This window comes from Urocampus carinirostris, chromosome 5, assembly GCF_059441175.1.
Source record: "Urocampus carinirostris isolate Australia breed hairy pipefish chromosome 5, RoL_Ucar_1.0, whole genome shotgun sequence".
Lineage (NCBI taxonomy): Eukaryota > Metazoa > Chordata > Actinopteri > Syngnathiformes > Syngnathidae > Urocampus > Urocampus carinirostris.
The window spans coordinates 37,635,334-37,659,555 of record NC_142353.1 but is presented as its reverse complement, the minus strand read 5'-3'; the positions used below and the strand labels follow the sequence as shown (position 1 = coordinate 37,659,555).

Here is a 24,222-nt window from a genome sequence, read left to right as displayed (position 1 = left end):
TCAATTCATTTGATACTGAAAAGTTGTTTATGTGTCCCTTTAAGAACGACAACATATTTGGACAGGGTGTGAATTATTTTAAAAGGATGATTATAATTTTTGAGAAAATCATAAAGAGTTTGGAGAATGCGGGCATCGATCCCGCTACCTCTCGCATGCTAAGCGAGCGCTCTACCATTTGAGCTAATTCCCCGTGCTGTCCCATAGAGCCGACCTCGAGAACACGGGCAAATATTGTAGCGCTAATCTTTTTCTAGCGTTGCTGTAGTGTACTCTTTTTTTTGGAGTATTTCTGAAGTATTTTTTCCTGTAGTATTTCCATAATAGTATTTTTTTTGTATTTCTGTGATACTTTTGTTGTTTTTCGGAAGTAGATTTTTTTTGTGTACGTGTAGTATTTTCGTTGTATTTTTTGTATTTCCATATTAGTATTTTTTTAGTATTTCTGTAATACTTTTGTTGTATTTCGGAAGTAGATTTTTTGTGTGTATCTGTAGTATTTTCGTAGTTTTTTTTTATTATTACACTAGTTTATGATTATAGTATTTTTGTATTATTACTGTGGTATTATTTTGGTCGTATTTTTGTACTGTATCTGTTGTATTTTGTAGTATTTCCACATGAGAATGTTTGTTGCCTATCTCTAGTATTTCTGTAGTATTTTTGTTCTACAATGTTACTGTAGTTTTATTTTTGTGACGTTTCTATAGAATTTGTGTAGTATTGCTATCGTTTTATTTCTGTTGTAAACCTCTTGTAGTAGTATTTTTCTAGTAATATTTCTCTAGTAGTTTTTATATCACAATATTATGTATTTGTATTGACTTAGTATTTCAGTAGAAGTATAATTGATGTATTTCCAAAGCAGTATTTTAGTAGTATTTTTGTGTCGTTTTTACATAGAAGTAATTTTGTCATATTTCTTTCGTATTTTTATAATATTACTGTAGTTGTTTTTTTGTAGTATTTTTGGAGCTAATAATTCTGGAGTAGTGTTTTGTAATATTGTAGTACTGTAGTAAGTATGCAGTAACTCTAAACTTTCTTTTTAATTTTGAGAATGAAAGCAAAATCATTTATGAGGTTCCTGTTTTCAAGCACAATATTTGATATTTGGTTTTGTAGTTATTGTGTAGTATTTTTGTTGTATTTCTGTAGAAGTATTTTTGAGTGGACACACGAAGTGATCCACTCTTTGGGGCCCCCTAGTGGTCGCGGGGCCCTAGGCACCTGCTTAGCTCGCTTATGCCTTGGGCACGTTCCCTGTAAATGGCGATAATGCCCGTTTGAGAGGGACCACATCACATTTTATTGTAAATATGTTGGTTTTATTTATATTTTTTGCCCAAATCTGTGGCTCTCAAGAAAGTAATAAGTATAGCGCCTTATTCAAAATTCGAAACAAAATTCAGAAGGGGAGGGAAAAGAACAATTATGGAGGAAATAAAAACGCTAAACATTTCCTGCTTTATACAGAAAGCTGCCCAGCATCCCAGACGACCTTCCCTCACATCCTACCGCTACTGTGCCTTCTGGAAAAGGGCGCAGCCGAGGGGCCGCAGTGGGCCGAGGGGTCCCAAGGCTCGGAACCATGGGAGACGGCGGAAGCCGGTGTGGACATGGACGTGCTCATGTTCCACCTAGATGCTGCGAGGAACGCGGCTGAGCTCGGGAGCGTCTATGCTGAGAACGTCAACAGAAAATTGCGAGGTAGGAGAAGATCACGGTGAAGATAACAGATTTCAAAATTGTAATTATCTAAATATTTGTCAGAAGTGGGATTCGAACCCACGCCTACAGAGTAGACTACGACCTGAACGTAGCGCCTTAGACCGCTCGGCCATCCTAACCCTTAATCCGTGTTTAACAACACGCGAGAGCCAACTTAAAGGGACACTGTGTATGAGAAAAGCGGACTCTGGTAGAGACATCTTGGCTCAAGTGGTTTATGATCTGAGGGAAAAAAAACCATAGAAAATCATATTTTGTTATACATTAAAGAAGGGTTTTTGTGAATGTACCTATAAAACTGGTCAAGTCAACTTTATTTATATAGCCCTTAATCAAATCAAACATGTATATGTTAATAAGAGAACCTTAAAGTCACATCTTAAGTGGACTGGGAGCCAGTGCAAGTTGGCCAATACAGGAGTAATATGCTCAAACTTTTTGGTCTTAGTCAGAAGTCTAGCTGCTGCATTCTGAACCAGCTGCAAACTTTTGATACTAGACATCGGGAGACCAGAAAGCAATACATTACAGTAATCAAGCCGAGAAGTAATAAACGCATGAATTAAAACCTCTGCATCTGATTGGGACAGCATCGAACGAATCTTCGCAATATTACGGAGGTGGTAAAAAGCTATTCTAGTAATATTTTTCATGTGTGACTGAAACGACAGATTAGGATCAAATATAACACCTAGATTTTTGACCGATTCACACTGGGTGATATCACATTTGTCTAGGTTTAGGGTAGTGTTTGAAAACAACTCACGACAGTGAGCTGGACCAACAATCAACATTTCAGATTTTTCTGGGTTAAGGCGCAAAAAACTAAGTGACATCCATCTTTGAATCTCAGTAAGGCAAACCTCCAGATTTCTACAACTTAACTGTCCAGTTGTCTCCAGTGGCACATACAGTTGAGTGTCATCTGCAGAGCAATGGAAACTAATATTATACTTGCGGATAATGTCACCAAGCGGAAGCATATAAATACTAAAAAGAAGGGGGCCATGTACAGAGCCCTGTGGAACACCACAGGGGACATTAGAGTGTTTAGAGGTCAGATTGCCATAGTTAACACATTGCATCCTGTCTGACAGGTAGGACCTAAACCACGAGAGTACAGTTCCTGAGATAACAATGCATTCCAGACGAACAAGTAATATGTTGTGGTCGACAGTATCAGAAGCAGCACTGAGATCCGGCAGCAGTAACATTGATGAGACACCGGAATCTATTGCTAAAAGGAGATCATTGGTTACTTTAGCCAGGGCTGTCTCAGTAGAGTGATTTGCTGACTGGACAATTTCAAAGAGGTTATTTTCTGACATGAAGTCATTTAGCTGCTGCCTTTTCAGGTAATTTTGCAAAAAAAATTCAGATTTTTCTGGGTTAAGGCGCAAAAATTAAGTGACATCCATCTTTGATTCTCAGTAAGGCAAGCCTCCAGATTTCTACAACTTAACTGTCCAGTTGTCTCCAGTGGCACATACAGTTGAGTGTCATCTGCATAGCAATGGAAACTAATATTATACTTGCGGATAATGTCACCAAGCGGGATCATATAAATACTAAAAAGAAGGGGGCCAAGTACAGAGCCCTGTGGAACACCACATGGGACATTAGAATCAGGTAGCCAGCGGTCGGTGCCAAATGAGCAGGCACAGGTGATCCAAATCAGTAATCATGACAGAAACTTTTGTACGTAGAGACATTTATAAGTAGTGGTATCACTGTATTACTAGAAAAACACTATTTTCCCAAAAAAATGATAGAGAGTAACCTTGTTTTATTTTTTCTTAACTATTATTTTTCATATTTTTGATGAAATGTTTAAAAAAACATTAAAATGTAAAATTTTCATGTACTATTTTTATTATTTTACCAGAACACAGTTACAAATATAGCAAAACAAGAAGGACAAAAAAAGATTATAAAAGAAGCTGCAAATGTAATAAAACCATAATACTAAAAGTTTGAAAAAATTATCTGGCAATAGAGTATATTTTTAGCGCAAAAACTCAATGTAATGATCATGTATATTTTCTGCCTACAAAAAAAGATGTTTGAATACAAAAAACAGAATAGAATTCTCTTTATTGTGAATTAAACGTCGCATGAAAACGAGATTAGACATGGCACTCCAGGGGTACCTTGTCAATGGGAACTCAGTCATGTTTTCGCTGCAGAATTCCAGGAACAGTCCGACACGTCGGAGATCTTCAGCACGGATTTCCAGATTCGACTCCTGTGGGGGAGCAAGGGAGCGGCGGAGAGCCAGGTGCGCCGCTATGCCAAGTTCCACCAAGTCCTGACCGCCTTATCAAACAGACTGGAACCTCCGAGACGTTGACTAGGCAACCTGGGATGTCAATTTTTTTTGTAGAGAAATGTGATTGATAACCACATTTTGAAGGATTTCACAATTATCTGTCGTAATGTTTGTTAAAATGTGAAAAATTTAAGTTTTCCACAAAAAAACAAGGAATAACTACATGCCACTGCTCCCAAAAATATTTTATAAAATTTTCAACTCAAAATGAGTTCTGAAAAAAATTAAGAAAATAAGAATTCATATGAAAATAAACTCATCCACTAGTAATAAAGGAAAACTTGTGTGGGCTACATTTACATGAAAGAGACAGCGTGTATTATTTGACCACTAGATGTCACTGTACTGTGACGTGCAATTGAGAACGAGTGCTAAAAAGCACAAGGAAGAATACTAAATATGGAAACTCAAACCAGACTGCACCGTCTTTCCTTTAGTTTTCGGGCAAGCCTTTTGTGAGGAAAGGAAGAAAAACAGAATACAAAGGAAAATTTAAAAGAAGAAAAAGGGGAAAAGAGAAAGGACAGAATTGACAGAAATAGAAAATGAAATAAGGACAAAGGGGAAGGAAAATAGAAAAAGAGAAAAAAAACATGAACGATAAAAAAGAAGAGAAGATGCAAAAAGGAAAAAACACTGGAAAAACAAAAAAGGGGAAAAAAGAAAAGAAAAACAAGGAAGAATAAACTAACCAAAAAGAAGGAGAAAATACTGGGTGCCTTTGCTTTTAGCAGCAAGATGCCAGCCGATCAGCTCCCTCTAGATCACAGGTGTCAAACAGGCGGCCCGCGGGCCAGATCGGGCCCGCTGAGGGATTGAATCCGGCCCGCGAGACAACACTCAGAGAAGGGCAAGAGAAAAACAAGCTGCAGGTTGAAATATGTCAACCTGATGTTGCCAAAGCCAGGTGCCTCGCACAAAGACACTGTACTTAAATTTATTTCTCTCTCTCTCTCTCTCTCTCTCTCTCTCGCTCTCTTTCTTTTCCACCCCTTTCTCCCACTCTGTCTCTCTGTGTCTCTCTTTTTCTCTTCCTTTGTTGCTCATTGTCTCTTTCTCTCTCTGTGTCTTTTAACCTCTTTTGCTCTAACTTCCTTTTTTCCTTTTCTCCATTTTCTCTTTCTCTCTTCATACCTTTTGCACTTTCTTTTCTCTTTTCTCTCCTTCTGTCTTTCTATTTCTCTTTGGATTTCTTTCTTCCTCTCCCTTTATTTTCCCCTCGCTCACGACTTTTTATCTTTTGTTTCTCACGCTCTTTCCCTCTCTCCCTTTTTTTCTTTCTTTGTCCCGCCCTCTCTCCTTTTCCCTCCCTCTTTCTCTTATTTCTTCATTTCTCTTTTTCTTTCTCTTTCATCTACAAGTCCGGCCCCCGACAGAATGTTTGTTCTATCGTGTGGCCCCCGAGTTCAAATGAGTTTGACACCCCTGCTCTAGATGAACCTAAAATTACGTCGAATAAATATCCATGTATCCTCCTACAAGTACCGGTATTTAAAAAAATAGAATTTATAATCTAACATTTTTTTTCCTGTATCACTTGGAAGTTCTAGTTTATAAACACTGTCCCTTTAAACCTTTGCATTAATCGTCCCGAGGGCGGCAATTGGCCCCTGGATCGACATTTTAGGACCCCTAAAATATACTCTATTACTAAAAGTAGTGTATTTATGATTTCATGGTACAAAAAAGGCGGAGGCGGGATCCCCACTGACCTTTTAGCACGTATTAAATACAGTCCACATTTAAAAAAAACGTTTTATGTAAAAAATACTAGCTATTTTTGTGTATTTTATTCATTTGGCACGGCAATAACTACTCATAAATGTGAATTATATACTGTTAAATATTCTAATAGGACTACTATCGCGTGTATATGTATATATTATGTACTGTTCGGATAAATATGTATTAAAACTGCACTCCCGTGTGTTGTTTTTCTTTTCCACTGCGCCCCCGTGAGGTTCTGAGGAAGTATTACGTGGCATGTTTATCCCCAGCCTGTCTGCAGAGGGCGCTGTTCTCCAAGGGATTTTGTTTCGAATGTTGAATAAGGCGCTATACTTATTACTTTCTTGAGAGCCACAGATTTGGGCAGAAAATGTAAATAAAACCAACATATTCACAATAAAATGTGATGTGGTCCCTCTCCAGGGTTGGGTAGGGTTACTTTAACTTGATTACTTTCAATTACTTTTGGATTACTCCAATACCAAATAGGCTAATAAAAGACAAAAGAAACTAAATATGAATAAAATGATGACTCACAACACGTGGTAAGCTTTCTCTCCTGGCTTTGTTCTCTTTGATCTCCGGCAAAACTAACACAAAATCAGGGCTGGGTAGGGTTACTTTAACTGGTTTACTTTCAATTACTTTTGGATTACTCCAATACCAAATATGCTAATTAAAGAAAAGAGAAACTAAATATGAATAGAATGACTCACAACACGTGGTAAGCTTTCTCTCCTGGCTTTGATCTCTTTGATCTCCGGCAAAACTAACATAATTCAGGGTTGGGTAGGGTTACTTTAACTAGATTACTTTCAATTACTTTTGGATTACTCCAATACCAAATATGCTAATAAAAGACAAAATTTGACTTGGGGCCCCCGATAGCTTGTTAATTTTCATACCTACTAGAACTCAAATGATGAAAAGATAAAATATGAGACGAACGTTTTTGATTTTTTTGTCCTCATCGAAAGAGTCGTAAAACATGAACACTTTGTATTGTACTTGAATAAACGGATTTCGTGGGCCCAATTCTCGGCGGGGAGACAATTATCGGCATCGGTCCTTCAACGAAGTAAAAGATTTTGGAGAATGCGGGCATCGATCCCGCTACCTCTCGCATGCTAAGCGAGCGCTCTACCATTTGAGCTAATTCCCCTATCCGTTCACTTTCGGTCAAAATAGAGTGCAGAGCTCGCTCGCTCTCTCTCTCCCTCTCTTTCTCGCTCTCTCTCGCTCTCTCTCGCTCTCTCGCGCCCTCTCTCTCTCTCGCTCTCTCTCTCTCTCTCTCTCTCTCGCACTCTCTCTCTCTCTATCTCTCTCGCGCTCTCTCTCTCTATCTCTCTCGCTCTCTCTGTCTCTCTCTCGCTCTCTCTGTCTCTCTCTCTCGCTCTCTCTGTCTCTCTCTGTCTCTCTCTCTCTCTCTCTGTCTCTCTCTCTCGCTCTCTCTCGCTCTCTCTCTCTCGCTCTCTCTCTCTCTCTCGCTCTCTCGCTCTTGCTCTCTCTCGCTCTCTCTCGCTCTCTCTTGCTCTCTCTCTCTCTCTGTCTCTCTCTATCTCTCTCTGTCTCTCTCTGTCTCTATCTGTCTCTCTCTGGCTCTTTCTGGCTCTCTCTGACTCTCGTTCTCTCTCTGGCTCTCTCTCTCTCTCTCTCGCTCTCTCTCGCTCTCTCTCTCTGTCTCTCTCTCTCTCTCTCTCTCTCTCTCTCTCTTCTTTTCCACCCCTTTTCTCCCACTCTGTCTCTTTCACTCTCTGTGTCTCTCTTTTTCTATTCCTTTGTTGCTCTTTGTCTCTTTCTCTGTGTCTTTTAACCTCTTTTGCTCTAACTTCTTTTTTTCCTTTTTTCTCTCTTTTCTCTTTCCCTCTTCCTACCCTTTGCGATTTCTTTTCTCTTTTCTCTCCTTCTTGCTTTTATATTTCTCTTTGGATTTCTTTCTTCCTCTCCTTTTCTTTTACCCCTCTCTCATGACTTTTTAATCTTTTTTTTCTCACACTCTCTCCCTCTCTCTCTTTTTCTTTCTTTGTCCCACCCTCTCTCCATTTCCCTCATTCTTTCTCTTATTTCTTTATCTCTTTTTTCTTCCTCTTTAATCTACTAGTCCGGCCCCCGACAGAATTTTTGTTCTATCGTGTGGCCCCCGAGTTAAAATGAGGTTGACACCCCTGACTTATATGATCAAATGTATTTGTAAAGCACTTTTCAGACAATAACTTGCCACTCAAAGTGCTATCAAAAAGCATTCAGCCTACAATAAGACAATATAGTCTCCTCTCCACACCCAACAACCCGAACCACCTTACACAGACACAAGCAACCGTTCAAATAGAATAAAAACAAAAAGAAAGTATTATCTAATACAAATTAAATGGATTATATTGACGGGTAATGGTATATTAGATGATTATATTGTCGTTTTTTTGAGGAAGAGAACATCTTTTAAACGAGATTTAATTTAAAACCTTGAACTCCAAATCATGTGTCACGAATTCATTTCATCACATACGTGTACAAAGAATAATGGAGAATGCGGGCATCGATCCCGCTACCTCTCGCATGCTAAGCGAGCGCTCTACCATTTGAGCTAATTCCCCGTGTTAGCCTCTTCACGTACACACCCACACACCAAAAGGGAGCCACATATATACATATCCTGGCAGGCAGCACGGCGGGGCAGTGGTTAGGGCTTGTGCTGCAAAGTTCATGTCTTGGGAACCTCCTGCGTGGGTTCAAATTCAGCTCCAGACATCCTGTGCGGAGTTTGTATGTTCTCCCCGTGCTTGCGTGGGTTTCCTCCGGGCACTCCGGTTTCCTCCCACATTACAAAAATATGCATTTCAGGTGAACTGGCCGGTCCAAATTGTCTCCAAGGTGCGAATGAGCGAGCGAGTTGTCTGTCCCCGTGTGCCCTGCGATTGGCTGGCATCCAGTTCAGGGTGTCCCCTGCCCACTGCCCGATGATTGCTGGGATGGCCTCCAGCACCCCTGCGACCCTAATGAGGATAAGTGGTACGACTAATGACATGAGATGAGAATAGAATAGAACAAAATGTAGCTAGCCAGCTCCGGGCCTCCTGTGTGGAGTTTGTATGTTCTCCCCGTGCTTGCATGGGTTTCCTCCGGTCACTCCGGTTTCCTCCCACATTCCAAAAACATGCAATTCAGGTGAATTGGCCGGTCCAAATTGTCCCTAGGTGTGAATGAGAAAGTAAGTTGTCTGTCCCTGTGTTCCCTGCGATTGTCTGGCAACCAGTTCAGGGTGTCCCCTGCCCACTGCCCGATGATTGCTGGGATGGGCTCCAGCACCCCCGCGACCCTACTGAGGATAATGCTAATGAGATGAGATATTCCTGGCACCAATTTAATGTTTATATTATTTAGTTCTATTTTTTTAATCGCTCTTAGTTTATTTCTTTATTAAGAAGTTAGTGATTTCCTGCGCGTGCTAACGTTTTTTTTTTCTGGAATGGAAATGGTGAAAGTCAGAAAAGGACTGTTTCAAATACAGTCCAAACGCCAACCAACCCAAACCGAAAGGTGAAAAAAGATTTATTTGAGTGTATCTAAGAGAGAATAATAATAATAATCAATCATAATGTTATCAATCCCGTGTTTTTCAACTGGTGCAAAAAAAAACCTGCTACTTTTATTATTGCCTTCGTTTTTATTGTATTACCATTTTCGTTTATCTATGCTCACACAGAGTAAAATGAGAAAATGAGGAAGGACGTAATCAATTGGAGAAAAACAAACCAATTAAAACTGGAGAATGCGGGCATCGATCCCGCTACCTCTCGCATGCTAAGCGAGCGCTCTACCATTTGAGCTAATTCCCCTGATGACGCCGTCTCGACAGGACAAAAGCTCTGACATACAAGTACGCCTGTCACAGTTTTTGAAGTTGTAGAGTTTGCTCAGCGTGCAAGAGGTACTGTGTTCGATGCCCACATTCTCTCATCACGTCTTCCTTTTGAATTCAAGCCTCAAACAATAATGAGAGTAATAGAGGGAGTTGAAATAGAGGGAAGGAAAGGAGAAAAGAGAAAGAGATAAAGAAGAAACAGAGTGAGTGGGTGAATGGGAAAAAGAAAGAAAGAAAGATAGAAAGAAAGAGGCATGGATTAAACAAATGAAAAAACAGAAAAAGCCAGAACGAAAGAGAGACAAAAGGATTAAGCATGAGAAAGAGAGAAAGAAAATGAGTGAGGAAAGAAGAGAGAGGGCAGTAAAAATTATAAAGAGATAAGGACAAAATAAGAGTGAGAAACAGAAAGAGAGACAGTGAGAAAGAAGTAAAAAAAGAGACAATGAAATAATGAGAGTAGTAGAGGGAGTTGAAAAGAGGGAAGGAAAAGAGAAAAAAGAAAGAGATAAAGAAGAAATAGAGTGGGTGAATGGGAAAAAGAAAGAAAGAAAGAAAGAAAGAAAGAAAGAAAGAAAGAAAGAAAGAAAGAAAGAAAGAAAGAAAGAAAGAAAGAAAGAAAGAAAGAAAGAAAGAAAAAGAAGAGAGAGAGAGAAATACTACTACAAATGCTTTTTGAGTGGTGCCTGGCTTGGGTGGCATCAGGTGGACACATGTGAAACTGCAGAGTTCAAAAGAGGGAAGGAAAAGAGAAAAAGGAAAGAGATAAAGAAGAAACGGAGAGGGCGAATTGGAAAAAGAAAGAAAGAAAGAAAGAAAGAAAAAGAAGAGAGAGAGAGAGAGAGAGAGAGAGAGAGAGAGAGAGAGAGAGAGAGAGAGAGAGAGAGAGAGAGAGAGAGAGAGAGAGAGAGAGAGAGAGAGAGAGAGAGAGAGAAATACTACTACAAATGCTTTTTGAGTGGTGCCTGGCTTGGGTGGCATCAGGTGGACACAGGTGAAACTGCAGCTCATTTTTCTCTTCCGCTTCTCTCAATGTTGTCTCACGGGCCGGATTAAAACCCTTGGCGGGCCCGATCCGGCCCATGGGCCGCCTGTTTGACACCTGTGGAATAAGGCGTCATTTTGCCAAAGTTTATATTTTCAACTTGTTCAAAAGTGATGGGCTCCAGCACCCCCGCGACCCTACTGAGGATAAGCGGCACAGCTAATGAGATGAGATGAAAAGTGATTTCTACAAGGTCAAGTCAACCAGAGGTGGGCAGTAACGGAAGAAATCTACTCTATTACATCTACTTCAGTAAGTTTGGGGAAATTTTGTACTACTGGGAGTATTTTGAAATCCCTATACTTTTACTTAAGTAAATTTGTGAAGGAAACAGTACTTCGACTCCGCTACAGTGGAAGTCACGTGTTTCCGGTGGAGCCCCCACTTGCCAACATTCACTTGGTTCGACTTCCGGGACACGTTGACTGGCTTCTGTCAGTGACCGGGCCCCCAAATGGCGCCGGGCTCTGGTCATAATGAAACCTCCAAACGAACAGAAAATGTTGACGTTTGTGTCCGTGCTGCTTTTATATTTTTACGCGCCGGTCAGCTGCGTGTTTGAGACATTGTACTGCAGCCTCGCCGACGGCTGCGAGTGCGACTTTCGACCAAACGTCAGAGGTAGGGAAGCACTTCCGGGGTTAGCGTAGCCGGTTAGCACGGTGGCTAATTCATTTGCTGTTATTTGAGAAACTGGCATGTTATTATTATTAAAAAAATAGTCACACACGTACAAAATTATCCAACTGGTATTATTTGAAGTCTACTGCTCTGTGACCCACTTGGGAGCTTGTGCGATATTGCTTGCGAAGAGTTCGCGCAGAATGTAAACAAACCACAATATTGTGATTTCCCTGCAGAATTACCTACCACATGTTAAAGATCTTTAAGATCCGTCTTCGTTTGGCATTGAATCAAGGGCGTAGTTTTCGCATGAACTTGGGACAATGCACCATGCCCCCCTTGGAGCATTTGTTTTGTCCCAACAATCTTAGGTGATCGCTTTAAAAATGCGCCATCAATGCCAAGCCCAAACCTACCCCCTTCGTCATGCTAGAATTCACTGTTTTTCAACCAGTGTGCCGTGAGATTTTGTCTAGTATGCCGCGAATATATTCTTACAAACGTGAACATTATTATATTTGTGGCACCGGTGCTCTGGAATGCTCTTCCCCCTGAGATCCGATCTGCAACCTAAGTGGAAATGTTTCAATCTAAGCTTAAAACTCACTTCTACTCTATAGCATCAATCGACTTTGGCCTGGACGGATCTATTGACACTAACAAAGATGTTATATAATGAAATTGTGAATATGTTTGATTTTCGAGAAGGTTTGTTCAAACCTCACTTTGTGTTTGCTGTTAAAAACGTAATATTGGAATATAATATTGTGAATGTGCTTAATTGCTGTTGAGATTGTCATGATTGTTTTCTGTTTTTAGTGTCAATAAATTTGTTCAAACCAAAAAAAAAAAAAAAAATATGAATAACCTACTCTTCTCGTAACCTACTCTTCTCGTCGGCTCCAGAGCAGGGGAATGTATAATAATAATCTGAAAAATGGTCTGTGTAAAATAGTGTAATAACCTGTGAAGCCCTTTGAGCTCTTTGTGTTTTAGGGCTATACAAAAATAAAATGACTTGTGATAAGCTTGGTGTCTGGAACATCCACCCATATTAGTAGATTGAAGCAGGAAAACAAAACACTTGCTGAGGTGATATGGCATAAACAAATTAAGATTATTTTGAAAAATGTCTTAACTATCAGCCTTTTTTTTTAATTAGGATCGAAAGTATTTCTTTTCTTTAAGGACACTGTATCCACTCGTAGAAATACTTTGTTCATTATGAATGAAATACAATATTGGTTTGAGTAATAAGCAAACAAAAGATCAATAAGAATGTGATTTTTAAAAATACTCGTTGGTTGAGATACTAGCATTCATTTTACATAACATGAGCCTCACCGAGAGGAAGCTGACATGATATTTCGTCATCTTGCTGCTATGGGTACCCAAAAACCTGAAAAGGGCTGTGCAATTAAACTTGTAATAAAATAGTGTGTTGTGACCACTTAAACTACTCTAGTTTGTTAGCTTGTGCTTTTTGGAACTTATTTTGGATGCACTGCACCATACAGCGACATCTAGCTGTCAAATAATGCAAGTGGTGAGTCGATACAAAGTTAAAAATATTAAGTATGTGTTAACAATGCCTATCTGAGTTAAAAGAGCCATCATGCTATTTTTTTTCCACTACCTTGTGTGCTTCTATCTTACTTTTAGCAAAGCTGTTTGGAGCAGAACACATTATTTAGAAGGAATGGGGAGTGGGGGATGCTAGATTGTGACAACCACACTGTTGTTTTTGTTTCTCTTTGTTACTGTACAATGAAAATGGTAAAAGAAGAGGCCTTCTTTAGGTACTGATATTTTGGCAATTTAACATATATCGGTATAAGCATTTTTATTTATTCGATGTGACATATATTTAAAAATGGACTATTTAGGCTCAGGTGCAGCCAACTCTCGCTCTCCCTCTCTCCTTTCTTTTTCGGACACTACCCACCCAGCGACTTCTGATTTGATAAGCAACCGAGGAAGAATAACGTTAGAGCTGACTAAACAGCAGATTTCTAAAAAGTCTATGGTAGAAAAGTGTGTTTGTGGTTAAGAGATAGCGTAAAAAGAGTAGTAAACAACATGTTTTAGGTAAGCAGATGTAGACTGATATTCCAGATCTAATCGTAACATTGGTCTGTCATTCAAGGATTTGTGTTTGTGATTGAGAGCGAGCATTAAAAGCTTGTTAAAGTGGAAGGCTGAGTGATTAGCTGTTACCGTAACATTCGTTTATCAATCTGGCTCTAAAGCAGGAGTGCCCATACTTTTCAATTCGTGAGCTTTGTTGAAATTACGATGCACTTTTTGTCTTAAGTTAATTTAAGTCTCATTGTCTTGTTGACATTTTTATTTTTTGTAAAAAAAAATAATCAGGAAGCAAATTACTTTTTCGTGTACCTATTATACGGGTTGCTGCTTAGCTTATTTTATTTATTGCATTATTAGATATTGGTTTTCGGCAAAAGTAAGTCATGTTGTGTTGAAATTGTAATTTTTTTATTGTAAAAAGTTTCAGAAAACTGTTTTATTTGATTTTACAACAAATATTCTTAGTTTTTTTCATTATTAAAGATTTCTTACACCAATTTTTAAGCTTTTACAGCATGTAAATATCTGCTCAGAATATCGGTTATGGGCCTTTTCTTTATACTACTAATCGGTACCAATATCAGCCCGGAAGAACCCATATCGGTTGATCCTTAATATGCACCTTGTAAATAAATGTAGTTCTGACATGAATGCTGCTTGCTTGCTAGAATTGGAGTGGGACCTCTACAAGAACCTGTACGGGCAGCACCTGGCCCAGGATGTCCTCTCCAAGGAGGTGGCTCAATTCCTGGCTGACAAGTCGCCCGAGCGGCCGCTGGTCTTGTCCCTCCACGGCTCCTCCGGCACGGGCAAGACCCTGGCAATCGACATGCTAGTGCGTCATCTTTACGTTTCGGCAATGGGAAGCCCGTTCGTCCACCAGTTCATTCCCACACTGCATTTCCCCAACAAGCAAAACCTACGGCTACAGCGGGTAAGGCAATTGGCTTCACGTGTTTTCACCTTTGGGTTATGGTTGACAATATCGATATTTGATTTTGTAATTTAATAAACGTGTCACATGTTAAATTAATTGCAAACTAACTCGCCGTGTAAAATTTAAAGGGTGGTTGTTGTAGTCCAGGGGTGTCAAACTGCCAGACTATTCTGAAGCAGGGCCGGATTAGTAAAAGAACTCCAATTTTTTAGCTTTGTTTTTCAATGTTATGCCACATATAATAAGCTACATATTATAATCTTGGAAGATGAAGGATCTTTTCTAAGCCTAACTCATTTATTCACAAACAATGGGGCAAAATATTTTCATGTTTGGCGTTGAATGTGTTAACTGGTTCTGAGTCAAGCCAAGTCCCCTTTGTCACAATGTCTCAAAGAACTGCACAGGATTACAATTACACCATCGCCTGATCTTAAACCAACCAGCGGGAAAGGAAAAACTCAAAAACCTCAGTATGAGGGATAATAAGAAACCTTGAGAAGGGGGTTCCCAAGTCGTAATCCCCCTTCCAAGATGACCAGGGTGCAGTAGATTTAGCATTTGCTTTTTGTTGTTGAAGTATTGTTTTTGTTCTGTTTTTTATTTTGATGTTCGAATAAAGTTTTCATTCATTCATTGGTTAACCAATGAGTGAATGCAGTTTTACACCTTAACCAACTAACCACGCTATACAATTAAACAGTGCCCTCTAGATGCCGGAGAGAGGATTTATTTTGCATTCATTTAAAACAATTATAATTTTGGTTAGGAATGAAATCTATGACATACAACGGACCGGATCCGGCCCGCGAGACGTATGTTTGACATAGCTGTGTCAGTCTGAATTAGATATATAGCAAACATTTTGAAATGTACCAATTTACCATAATTTAACAAATCAACCTATTTCCATAAATGTAGGTTTGTTTTTTTTCCCCCGAAAACAAACGATTACATCAATATTTCAACATGTAGTCGGTCATCAGACTGCTCTACGACAGGCGCACTCTATACAAATTTTGATCTACCTGTAGATCGTAGGGGTAGTACTGGTGGATCACCGCGTGACATTAGAAAAAATATCAGCATGCATTGTCATTGTCATCCAGTCACCGAACCAATTAGGTTACGACTAAATTTGACATTCAAGCCTGAAGTCAACTTTCTGCTGTCTTGCGATATCAAGTTACCTAAAGTTAAACTGAGACAAACCAGAAATAAATATTAAAACAATTAAAGCATTTATATATAGACTAGAAGCAGCAATCTCAGTGCAAATTACTCTTAAAGTAAAGCACTTTCATGTAAAAAACAAGGTTGTGTTTATTTACACATAGAAAATATTGTCAATGTTTTGCACGTGGAATATTTTTACATGGTATGTGTTGTATTTAGCTTGCATGTTGGTAAAGTGTGAGCACCACAGCTCTACAATTAGTAATCAAAGAATCATTTTTCTCAGAAATGATTTAGATTGTCGGCTTTTAAAAAGAGAGTGTTTGCCCATTTTTAATGTCCCTTATAACAGAATATGATTTTCTATCCGTTGAATCAATTTTTGTTTTTAAATGTTTGTGTCTGGTCTGGTTTATTGTGTTGGTTATTGTGTGTGGTGCTCCTTTTTTCTATTGCAACTTTGGAATGGAAGCCCATATGTGATTTTTGCGGTTGCGTTTGTGGTCCAGGAGAATCTAAAGTCTTGGGTCCAGGGCAACCTGACCGAGTGCGCCCGCTCCATCTTCATCTTCGACGAGGTGGACAAAATGAGGCCGGGCCTGCTGGACGTTTTGGAGCCTTTCCTGGGCGACTCCCACGTAGTCTTCCGCACCAACTACCGCAAAGCCATCTATGTTTTCGTCAGGTGAGCGCTCATGTCTTCGCTTACTTTTAAATGTCTACACCAGTGGTTCCCAACCTTTTGTGAGACGAGGCACACTTATTTTCAATAAAAAAAAGCTCAAAGCACATTTGACGATGTTTCAAAATGATTTACTGCCACCAGTTTGTTTTCTTTATTTCTTTTTTTAGCTTAAATTATCTCATCTCATCAGCTGCACCGCTTATCCTCAGTAGGGTCGCGGGGGTGCTGGAGCCCATCCCAGCAATCATCGGGCAGTGGGCAGGGGACACCCTGAACTGGTTGCCAGCCAATCGCAGGGCACACGGGGACAGACAACTCACTCGCTCAGTCACACCTAGGGACAATTTGGACCGGCCAATTCACCTGAAATGCATGTCTTTGGAATGTGGGAGGAAACCGGAGTGCCCGGAGGAAACCCACGCAAGCACGGGGAGAACATACAAACTCCGCACAGTAAGGCCGGGAGCTGGATTTGAACCCATGCATGAGGTTCCCACGACCTCAGAACTGTGCCGCACACGCGCTAACCACTGCGCCGCCGTGCTGCCCGCTTAAATTATCATGTTGTGTAAATTGACAGTGTAAAGTTTTTCTATAAAACTAACCAAACAAAATACTTAAAACAAGCAAAAACTGTCTGCCAGTGGCACATCTTTTAACTTAATTTTAACTTTTTCCAATTTTTGTTATCCTGTAAAATAAGAATTTAAGTAAAATCAGAAAAAATATGTGGTGTTTATTTATTTCATTTATTGTACTCATATTTTTTGTTTTGCAGTGCAATCTTAAACATCCTCTTGAAACAAAATAAGTAAATAAATATATTTCCCTGCACTACCTCATGAGCAAATAATAAGTACATAAAAAGAAAAGAAATTCTAGTCCGCTGCCACCTACTAATAGATGAATGTTACTGTTAACTGGAAGAAAACAAAGATACTCAACAATGGCGTGCTTTTTTTGCAGACAAAAGACAAAATTTGGCAAATATCTGCGGCTCACTTGAAAAGGTCTCAGGCACACTGGTTGAAAAACACTGGTCTACACCACGACTATAATCCTAATGACTTGTCCCTAGGCCAGTGGGAGGCGAGCTTTTTAAGTGGCGGGCCACATTGGGTACAACATTTCGGTAGAGAGGGCCAGGCCAAGAGAAAACGAGGGTTGATTGGATTTGTTGTATCTGCCAATACATAATCTTGATCTGATACCTGATTCGAAAAAAAACCCCAATGTTGGCCCATTCAATTTTTCTCATACTGTCGCTATTTAAAAAAAAGTACCTCCATTTTTGGGGGGCTTCTTTCATTGCAAGCATTCCAATCATGCAAAAAAGACATGCTGAAAATGGAAAATAAGTCTTGTGAGAATCACAGTAACCGTAAGCATTCATCAGGGTTCGTACATGTGCTTGAAATCCTTGAAAATGCTTGAATTTTGATATTATTTGTTCACGCCCAGAGGGCGCACTGTGTGAAAGGGCGCAGTCACCGTAGTTGGATCTATTTCAGAATTTAACACTACTGGAGTTGCACTTGCATGATAAGGCGCGGGTGCCTTCTTCTTGCAGGAAATGTTTCCCCTCGCACATACAAGGTGCTTTACAGTTATAATGCCGTATTTTCACGCTCATAAGGCGCACCGTGTGAAAGGGCGCAGTCTCCACAGTCGGTTTTATTTCTTGATTTAACACTACTGGAGTTGCACTCGCCCTCTGCTTGCGTTAAATGTTTCCCCTGTTTCCGCATACAAGGTGCAATGCATTTACTGTTCTATTACATTGCCCTAAAGATTTGAGTCAAACAGCTTTTAGTAACATTTATGCCACAAGGGTGGACATTATCATGCAGGGGGGCTGGTTGGTTAATTTTTTGGCACAACAAAGACAAGCATACAAGTGTGTGTGTCTAAACATTCAGCGGTAGCAAAACTGAGTCTGCTAGGGATGAGCTCCAGCCCCCCCCCGCGACCCTAATAAGGATAAGCGGTGCAGATAATGAGATGAGATTTTTTTTTTTTTTTTTTTTTAAGGGGGCGTCGCCACTTCGCAGATTTTCACTTTTAGTGGGTGGATTTGCTCCCCATTTACCGGGTCTAAAAATGCTGAAAAAAAATAAATATATATATATATATATATATTTTTTTTTTTGAATGTGCGCCGCTACTTCGCGGATTTTCACTTATCGCGGGTGGTTTTGGTCCCCATTAACCGCGATAACCGAGGTCTTACTGTACTAATCTTCAATTCTCTGGCGGCTGTTCGGTCTCCATGTTCTTCCGCGTAACATAGAAATCAACACACCACAATGGACGAAAACATGGAAAGCATTCAAAGGAGGAAAAGTGAGGTTTTGCATTTAATTCATTTTTGGGGGGGACAACAATAACTTTCAAATTGCTAGATGCGTTGCGGCGTTATCATCCATGAGTTCTTCTGCTAACAATGCATCCTGCTTAGGCGTTTCCTGTGACTGGTTGGAGTTCCTGTTGATGCTTTCCAAAATAAAGTTCTCCAATCGGTTGATTGCGAAATTTCATTCGGACACTCGATAAAATATATCTTTGGCCTGAAACATGACACACATGTGTAAATTTACTCTTTTGATGACAAATGAACACTCAAAACTTTATTATACAGCTTGGGAGTCTGGTTGCTTCCTGTGAATGAAGGGGCCCTGGTATGCGTGCGCTTGTGTGCACTTAAAGAAAAAGAAAAGGTCTTGTGAATGGGTCTTTTATTGTGTTGACAGTCTGTGCTTGCAAAAGGCTGGGGGAAAATGGATTTCTGGCAGTGTAGTTCCTCTACAAAAACTTGGTTTAAAATTCTCATTACCTATTTGACTAACACGCAAACCAACATAGTGATTGGTTTGCTGGGGTGATGGTGTTCCTCCAATGACGTCACCGCTCAGGAAGTCCAAGACGAGACGGGCTGTCTTTTAAATGCATTATCTCGGAAAATAATTGGAATGTGCTGATGTACCGTAAATTCCGGACTATAGAGCGCACCTGATTATAAGCCGCACCCATCACATTTTAGGGGGAAAACCGATCTTGTCCATACACAAGCCGCACCCGTATATAAGCCGCATGCACCCACATAAAATTAACACAAAATTAATCCAAGCCAAATTTCAAGTCCCGAGATTGAAACTAAATGTCCAAGGAAAAAAGTGTATATTTCCAAAGGTAAGGGTGGGAAAAATATATATCCATTATTGTCCGCCGTGTCCACAAAAACTCACCTTTACCGGTCGCCACTTTCCCATCAGCCCGCGTTTGATCCGCCCCTCTTTTTTAATTTGCTCGTGCAGAATAAGTGTCTCAAATAAATACATTACAAAAATATCCAGTTGCAAATACATATTACACATATTTACAAAGAAAGACGGTACACCGAGAGGGTTTTCAAAGCTTTAATAATGATAATATAACTTTCATCCTAAACCGTGCCTTTGGGAGGTAGCCTCACGCTACTAACAACACACTTGCATGCCAGCAAATTAGTCTGTTAAGGAAATAAATGCCGTATTCATTAGAATCACGGCAGACCATCCGCTTCTTCCTCCTTGTTAATGATATCTAAGTGGTCCTTCACAATGTCGGAAAGAAACCTTATCACAATGACGTCGTCCCACGCTCCCTTACTTCAACACACCCCAGCAATATGCCCGTTTGCTATTAACTCGGAAGCTGCGTCATGAGCCTTATTTTGTGCAATTTGCACGACGAGGGTATATTTACGCTCAGAAGTTGTGTTCTTCCTCGGCGGATACATTCCACCGGTCTAAATCTTACCTTACATACTCAAGCGCCGCTGGCGGCCGTTAAAGAAATTACATAAATTGGCTGCATCTCTGAACAAGCCGCAGGGTTGAAAATTTGGGGGGAAAGTAGCGGCTTATAGTCCGGAATTTACGGTAATATAAATACCTTAAATTCCGGACTATAAGCCGCTACTTTTTTCCCAAATGTTCAGCCCTGCTGCTTATTCAGTGAAGCGGCTTATTTAAGTAATTTTCCTAACGAACACCAGCAGCACTCGAGTACAAAAGGTAAAATCTAGACCGGTGGAATTGTGCGCCGAGGTAAACTGCATCCTCTTGGATTATGATCAAATTATCCGTATGACAGAGGATAGAGGTTCGTTTCAAATGTGAGGAAGACGCCCTTGAAGACATCAATAATGACGAGAAAGACGAGAACGGCTTGTTGTGAATTTCATAAATGCGGCACAGCTTTTTTTTAACAGCTACGCTTTGAGCCCTGCGAGCGTGTTATGAGTAGCGTGGTGGTACCTTTCACAGGCACGGTTTGGGATGAAAGTTATATTATTTTTATTAAAGCTTTGAAAACTCTCTCGGTGTACCGTCTTTCTTCGTAAATATGTGTAACCATGTATAATATGTATTTGCAATTGTATATTTTTGTCATGTATTTATTTTGGACACTTGTTCTGATAAGTCTTGCACTGACCAATTAAAAAGAAGGGGCGTAACAGACGCGGGGATTATGGGAAGTAGGGACCAGTAAAGGTGAGTGTTTGTGGACACCGCAGACAAAGGTGCATATATATTTTTCCCACCCTTACCTTTGGAAATATACACTTTTTTTTCCTTGGATTACTTTCAACGGGTACCTGCAGGTCTGCATCAAATGATAACAACCGGTATCATTTGCCGTTCAATCAGCCGATTATGAGAATCTAGATGTGTCGGCATGTGACGGTCAGGTCAGGGCCTTGATTCAGCCCCTCTGCTGAAAACAAGCGTTTCAACCTAGTGGCTCAGAGGAGTAACATGATATGTCTGATAATTAGCAAGCAACAGAGAAACATCAGATCTATGCAAGTTCTCCCTGGTAAAACTGTTCAGTTATAAAGGACTTTGGTTCTCAATGTGGATACATGCGGCTAATATACCGGTGCGGCTTGTGTTTGTAATAAATCCGTTTTCCTTCCGAAATGTGGGGGTTGCGGCTTATAATCAGGTGCGCCTTATAGTCCGGAATTTACGTTAGGTATTATGCAAATCATGCCATTTTTTTCACATTTTGAATGTGTTTTAGAATTTCGGTATCCCTTTTAAGATCTCTACTTGTTGTATACGCAGTAATGCGGGTGAAGAAGTGATCAACAAGGTGGCGCTGGAGCAGCGCCAGTCCGGGCAGGACCGAGAGGAGATGACGCCGGCCCAATTTCAGGATGGCATCGCTGACTCCGTTCACGACAACACAAACAGTGCGAGACTCTTTTGTAAAGCCCAGTGTCGTCTTCTGTACTGAATGTCTCAAGGGTTTTTTTCACCCCCCTCCAGGTGGTCTCTACAACTCCACCATAATCCGCCAGAAGCTAGTGACGGCCTACGTGCCCTTTTTGCCGCTGTGCCGGCACCACGTGGAGCGTTGTGCGCTGGCACAGTTATGCCAGCGCGGCGCCTGCGAGCGCCACGATGTAGCGAGGGCCGCCGCAGGCGAAATGACTTACAAGCCCTCGCCGGGACAATACTTTTCTACAAGCGGCTGCAAAAGCGTACCGGGCAAGGTAGACCTTTTGTTGTGACGGGTGAGCATGTTTTTTTAAAAAAAAACAACACATTTTTTAAAGAATTTCCATACGAATAGGGCTTCAACCGACGATTATTTTCGATGAATCAGCTTTTTAAAAGAATACCTTTTTGATTTCCTCCTCTTTATTCCAATATTGACATTTTGGACGGATAGAAAAATGGTGCACAAAGTAATAGAATATTCTGTAATATATAATAAAAAATCCAAGTGTTGGATAAATAGCTTAACAAGAAACATAAACACATATGAAATTTATGCTACATAAATAGAAACCTACTTAAACGGGATTCACGGATTTGTTTTTTGTGATTAAATATTTGAATATGAAACCTTCACAATGTGCAAAGGGTAAATAATATGCTTAAGAATCTGCACCATGTGTTAAGCATATCATTATTTTTCTTTTTAAATCATGTTTATTTGTATAGTCCTTTAAGGGCTGCACAGACCACAAATTATTGCAAACTCCAGACTATAATGACACCATCCCCTGATCTAAAACCTACATAAGGGCAAGGAAAAACTCAAAAACCTCAGCATGAGAAAAATTAAGAAACCTTTAAAAGGGACCGCGCATGAAGGTAGTAATATTACACCACCCCCTGATCTGAAACCTACATGAGGGCAAGGAAAAACTCAAAACCTCAACAAGAGTAAATGAAGAAACCTTGAGAAGGTAGCGTTTCCCAGTGGTGAATTGTAATAGGAAGACCTTACATACGTGCAATTGAAAATCTAAGCTACATATTCCACAGTCATTTTCACTTAACACCTATATTTTGATTTATTAATTTATTTTCAGATTTATTTTATTTCTCCAGCACTTTCTGTTCCCTCGAACATAGTAACTTTGTAGTTTTGGCATCATTACAAAAAAATTGGCACAAAAAGGTCAGTATTCAAATAAAAAAAAAATTAAGATGCTTTTTTTCACACAACTGTCTTGAATTGCCCTCTGCTGGACCAAAGTTCCACTACAACTATTCACAAGTGGTGCCTCATAAATCAAGATTTAACAAATAGACGAGGAAATTGATTGTCAACGCTTATTAAAAATTGATGTTATCAATCCATTGTTGCAGCCCTGAATATGACATCTCATGGATTGCACTCATGGACCAAAAAAGGACATTTTTGTTATTATTTTTTAGGAAATTCCAGGGAGAAACGCAACGTTTTTTGTTGTTTTTTTTGGGGTGTGGGATGCGTAATTTTGCATTTGTCACCAGGCTGATGTCTGTAGAGCAGGGGTCTCAAACTCAAATTAATTGGGGGCCCACTGGGTTGACATAAACCTTTGAGAAGAAATTTTCCAGTGTTCTCAAATATATATATATATATATATATATATATATATTACACAAAGTAAGACGTAAAAAAATCATCAATATGAAAATCAAGCAGTAGCAAATGAGTCCATAATGTGTATGGGGTCCACTTACATTAAAGGGACAGTGTTTATTATCTGACCGCTGGATGTCACCGTGTTGTGTAGTGCAACTGAAAACAAGGAGTGCCAGAAACTACAAATATTACCAACGATGGAGACTCAGTGACCGAAACACTACATTTTTCTTATTTTTTTGCCCAGCCTTTTTAAAAAAAAAAATACGACGAAATAAAAGAAAGCAAGAAGAAAAGAAAAAGGACTTTAAAAAAAATGTATAAAAACGTGGGAAAATGAAGAAAATAGCAAAAGAGAGAAAAAAGGACAAAAAATAAGAGGAAAAAAGTAATAAAGATGAAAAATGCAACAACAAAAATAAAGACGAGAAAGAACAAGAAAAAAGGATGAAAATAGAAATGTTTTTGTTTGTCGGTAGCAAGATGGCCGACAATGATGTCTGCCCCTCTTGGTGAACCTTATGCTAAGTCAAACAAATACAAATGTCTGAACCCGCTCAAACGAATTCACTTCATTTGGTAAAGTTTTACCTTAGCGCCATGCTTACTTCAGCGCCAAAGTACATGTTTCCGCAGAAGTGCGCAGCTTGTGGCTACCTGGGGCTGTGTCCCTCAAATCAAGCGTGGAGTGCGTATTTAGGCAAAGTGCGGCAAAATGAAACTGAAAAAAATCTGCAGATGACAAACTGCTAATTGTGAAATATTTGGACGAAAAGCAGAAAAAGCTAGTAATGCTTGTAAGCTATTGGTGAGAGGCGGAAATGACATCTGACGTAAGCCAAATAGAGGTAGAAAGAGGAAGTGGCGCATCTTTTACCATGACACAGAGGATGAACATTTTTGGGATTTTAGTGATTTGGAATTAAACTGATAGTTTGGTAAGCATGTTCTATGTGAGTTATCTGAATAATTTACCTTTGACGCTGTTGGGAATTAATGTTAAAATGTACCGTTTACCAAATTGTTCGAATTAGTTATCTGACTCCATTAACCAAACACAACCTACATTCACTAATCAATTTACGCACTCGTTTCTTGATGGAAA

At 39.8% G+C, this 24,222-nt stretch overlaps 2 protein-coding genes and 5 non-coding genes across 8 annotated transcripts in view; 2 read left to right on the top strand and 5 right to left on the bottom strand.

The window, feature by feature from the left end:
- sh2d3cb (SH2 domain containing 3Cb) overlaps window positions 1-5,926 on the top strand; it is a 43,318-nt gene extending 37,392 nt beyond the window's left edge. For both annotated transcript variants that reach the window (XM_088336687.1, XM_088336686.1), the window contains exons 11-12: window positions 1,477-1,710; window positions 3,918-5,926. In XM_088336687.1, coding sequence (XP_088192813.1) covers window positions 1,477-1,710; window positions 3,918-4,081 — 398 coding nt within the window. In that variant the 3' untranslated portion in view covers window positions 4,082-5,926. The remainder of the gene's footprint in view (window positions 1-1,476; window positions 1,711-3,917) is intronic.
- trnaa-agc (transfer RNA alanine (anticodon AGC)) lies at window positions 121-193 on the bottom strand. Its single transcript has one exon. It is a non-coding gene; the product is annotated as a tRNA-Ala (tRNA).
- trnal-cag (transfer RNA leucine (anticodon CAG)) lies at window positions 1,768-1,850 on the bottom strand. Its single transcript has one exon. It is a non-coding gene; the product is annotated as a tRNA-Leu (tRNA).
- Window positions 5,927-6,877: 951 nt separating the features above from the next.
- Window positions 6,878-6,950, bottom strand: trnaa-agc (transfer RNA alanine (anticodon AGC)). Its single transcript has one exon. It is a non-coding gene; the product is annotated as a tRNA-Ala (tRNA).
- Window positions 6,951-8,309: 1,359 nt separating this feature from the next.
- Window positions 8,310-8,382, bottom strand: trnaa-agc (transfer RNA alanine (anticodon AGC)). The gene has a single exon. It is a non-coding gene; the product is annotated as a tRNA-Ala (tRNA).
- A 1,169-nt stretch (window positions 8,383-9,551) lies between these two features.
- trnaa-agc (transfer RNA alanine (anticodon AGC)) lies at window positions 9,552-9,624 on the bottom strand. Its single transcript has one exon. It is a non-coding gene; the product is annotated as a tRNA-Ala (tRNA).
- A 1,457-nt stretch (window positions 9,625-11,081) lies between these two features.
- tor2a (torsin family 2, member A) lies at window positions 11,082-23,124 on the top strand. The gene is made up of 5 exons (XM_088335196.1): window positions 11,082-11,316; window positions 14,076-14,341; window positions 16,030-16,205; window positions 21,317-21,444; window positions 21,521-23,124. The coding sequence occupies exons 1-5, from the start codon at window positions 11,172-11,174 to the stop codon at window positions 21,763-21,765; spliced, it is 960 nt and encodes a 319-aa protein (XP_088191322.1). The 5' UTR covers window positions 11,082-11,171; the 3' UTR covers window positions 21,766-23,124.
- The last annotated feature ends 1,098 nt before the right edge of the window (window positions 23,125-24,222 follow it).

Coding starts and splice junctions, on each gene's coding strand:
- tor2a (XM_088335196.1), top strand. CDS start 11,172: ATGAAACCTCCAAACGAACAGAAAATGTTGACGTTTGTGTCCGTGCTG. Junction 11,317..14,075: donor CTTTCGACCAAACGTCAGAG/GTAGGGAAGCAC, acceptor CTTGCTTGCTAG/AATTGGAGTGGGACCTCTAC. Junction 21,445..21,520: donor CGTTCACGACAACACAAACA/GTGCGAGACTCT, acceptor ACCCCCCTCCAG/GTGGTCTCTACAACTCCACC.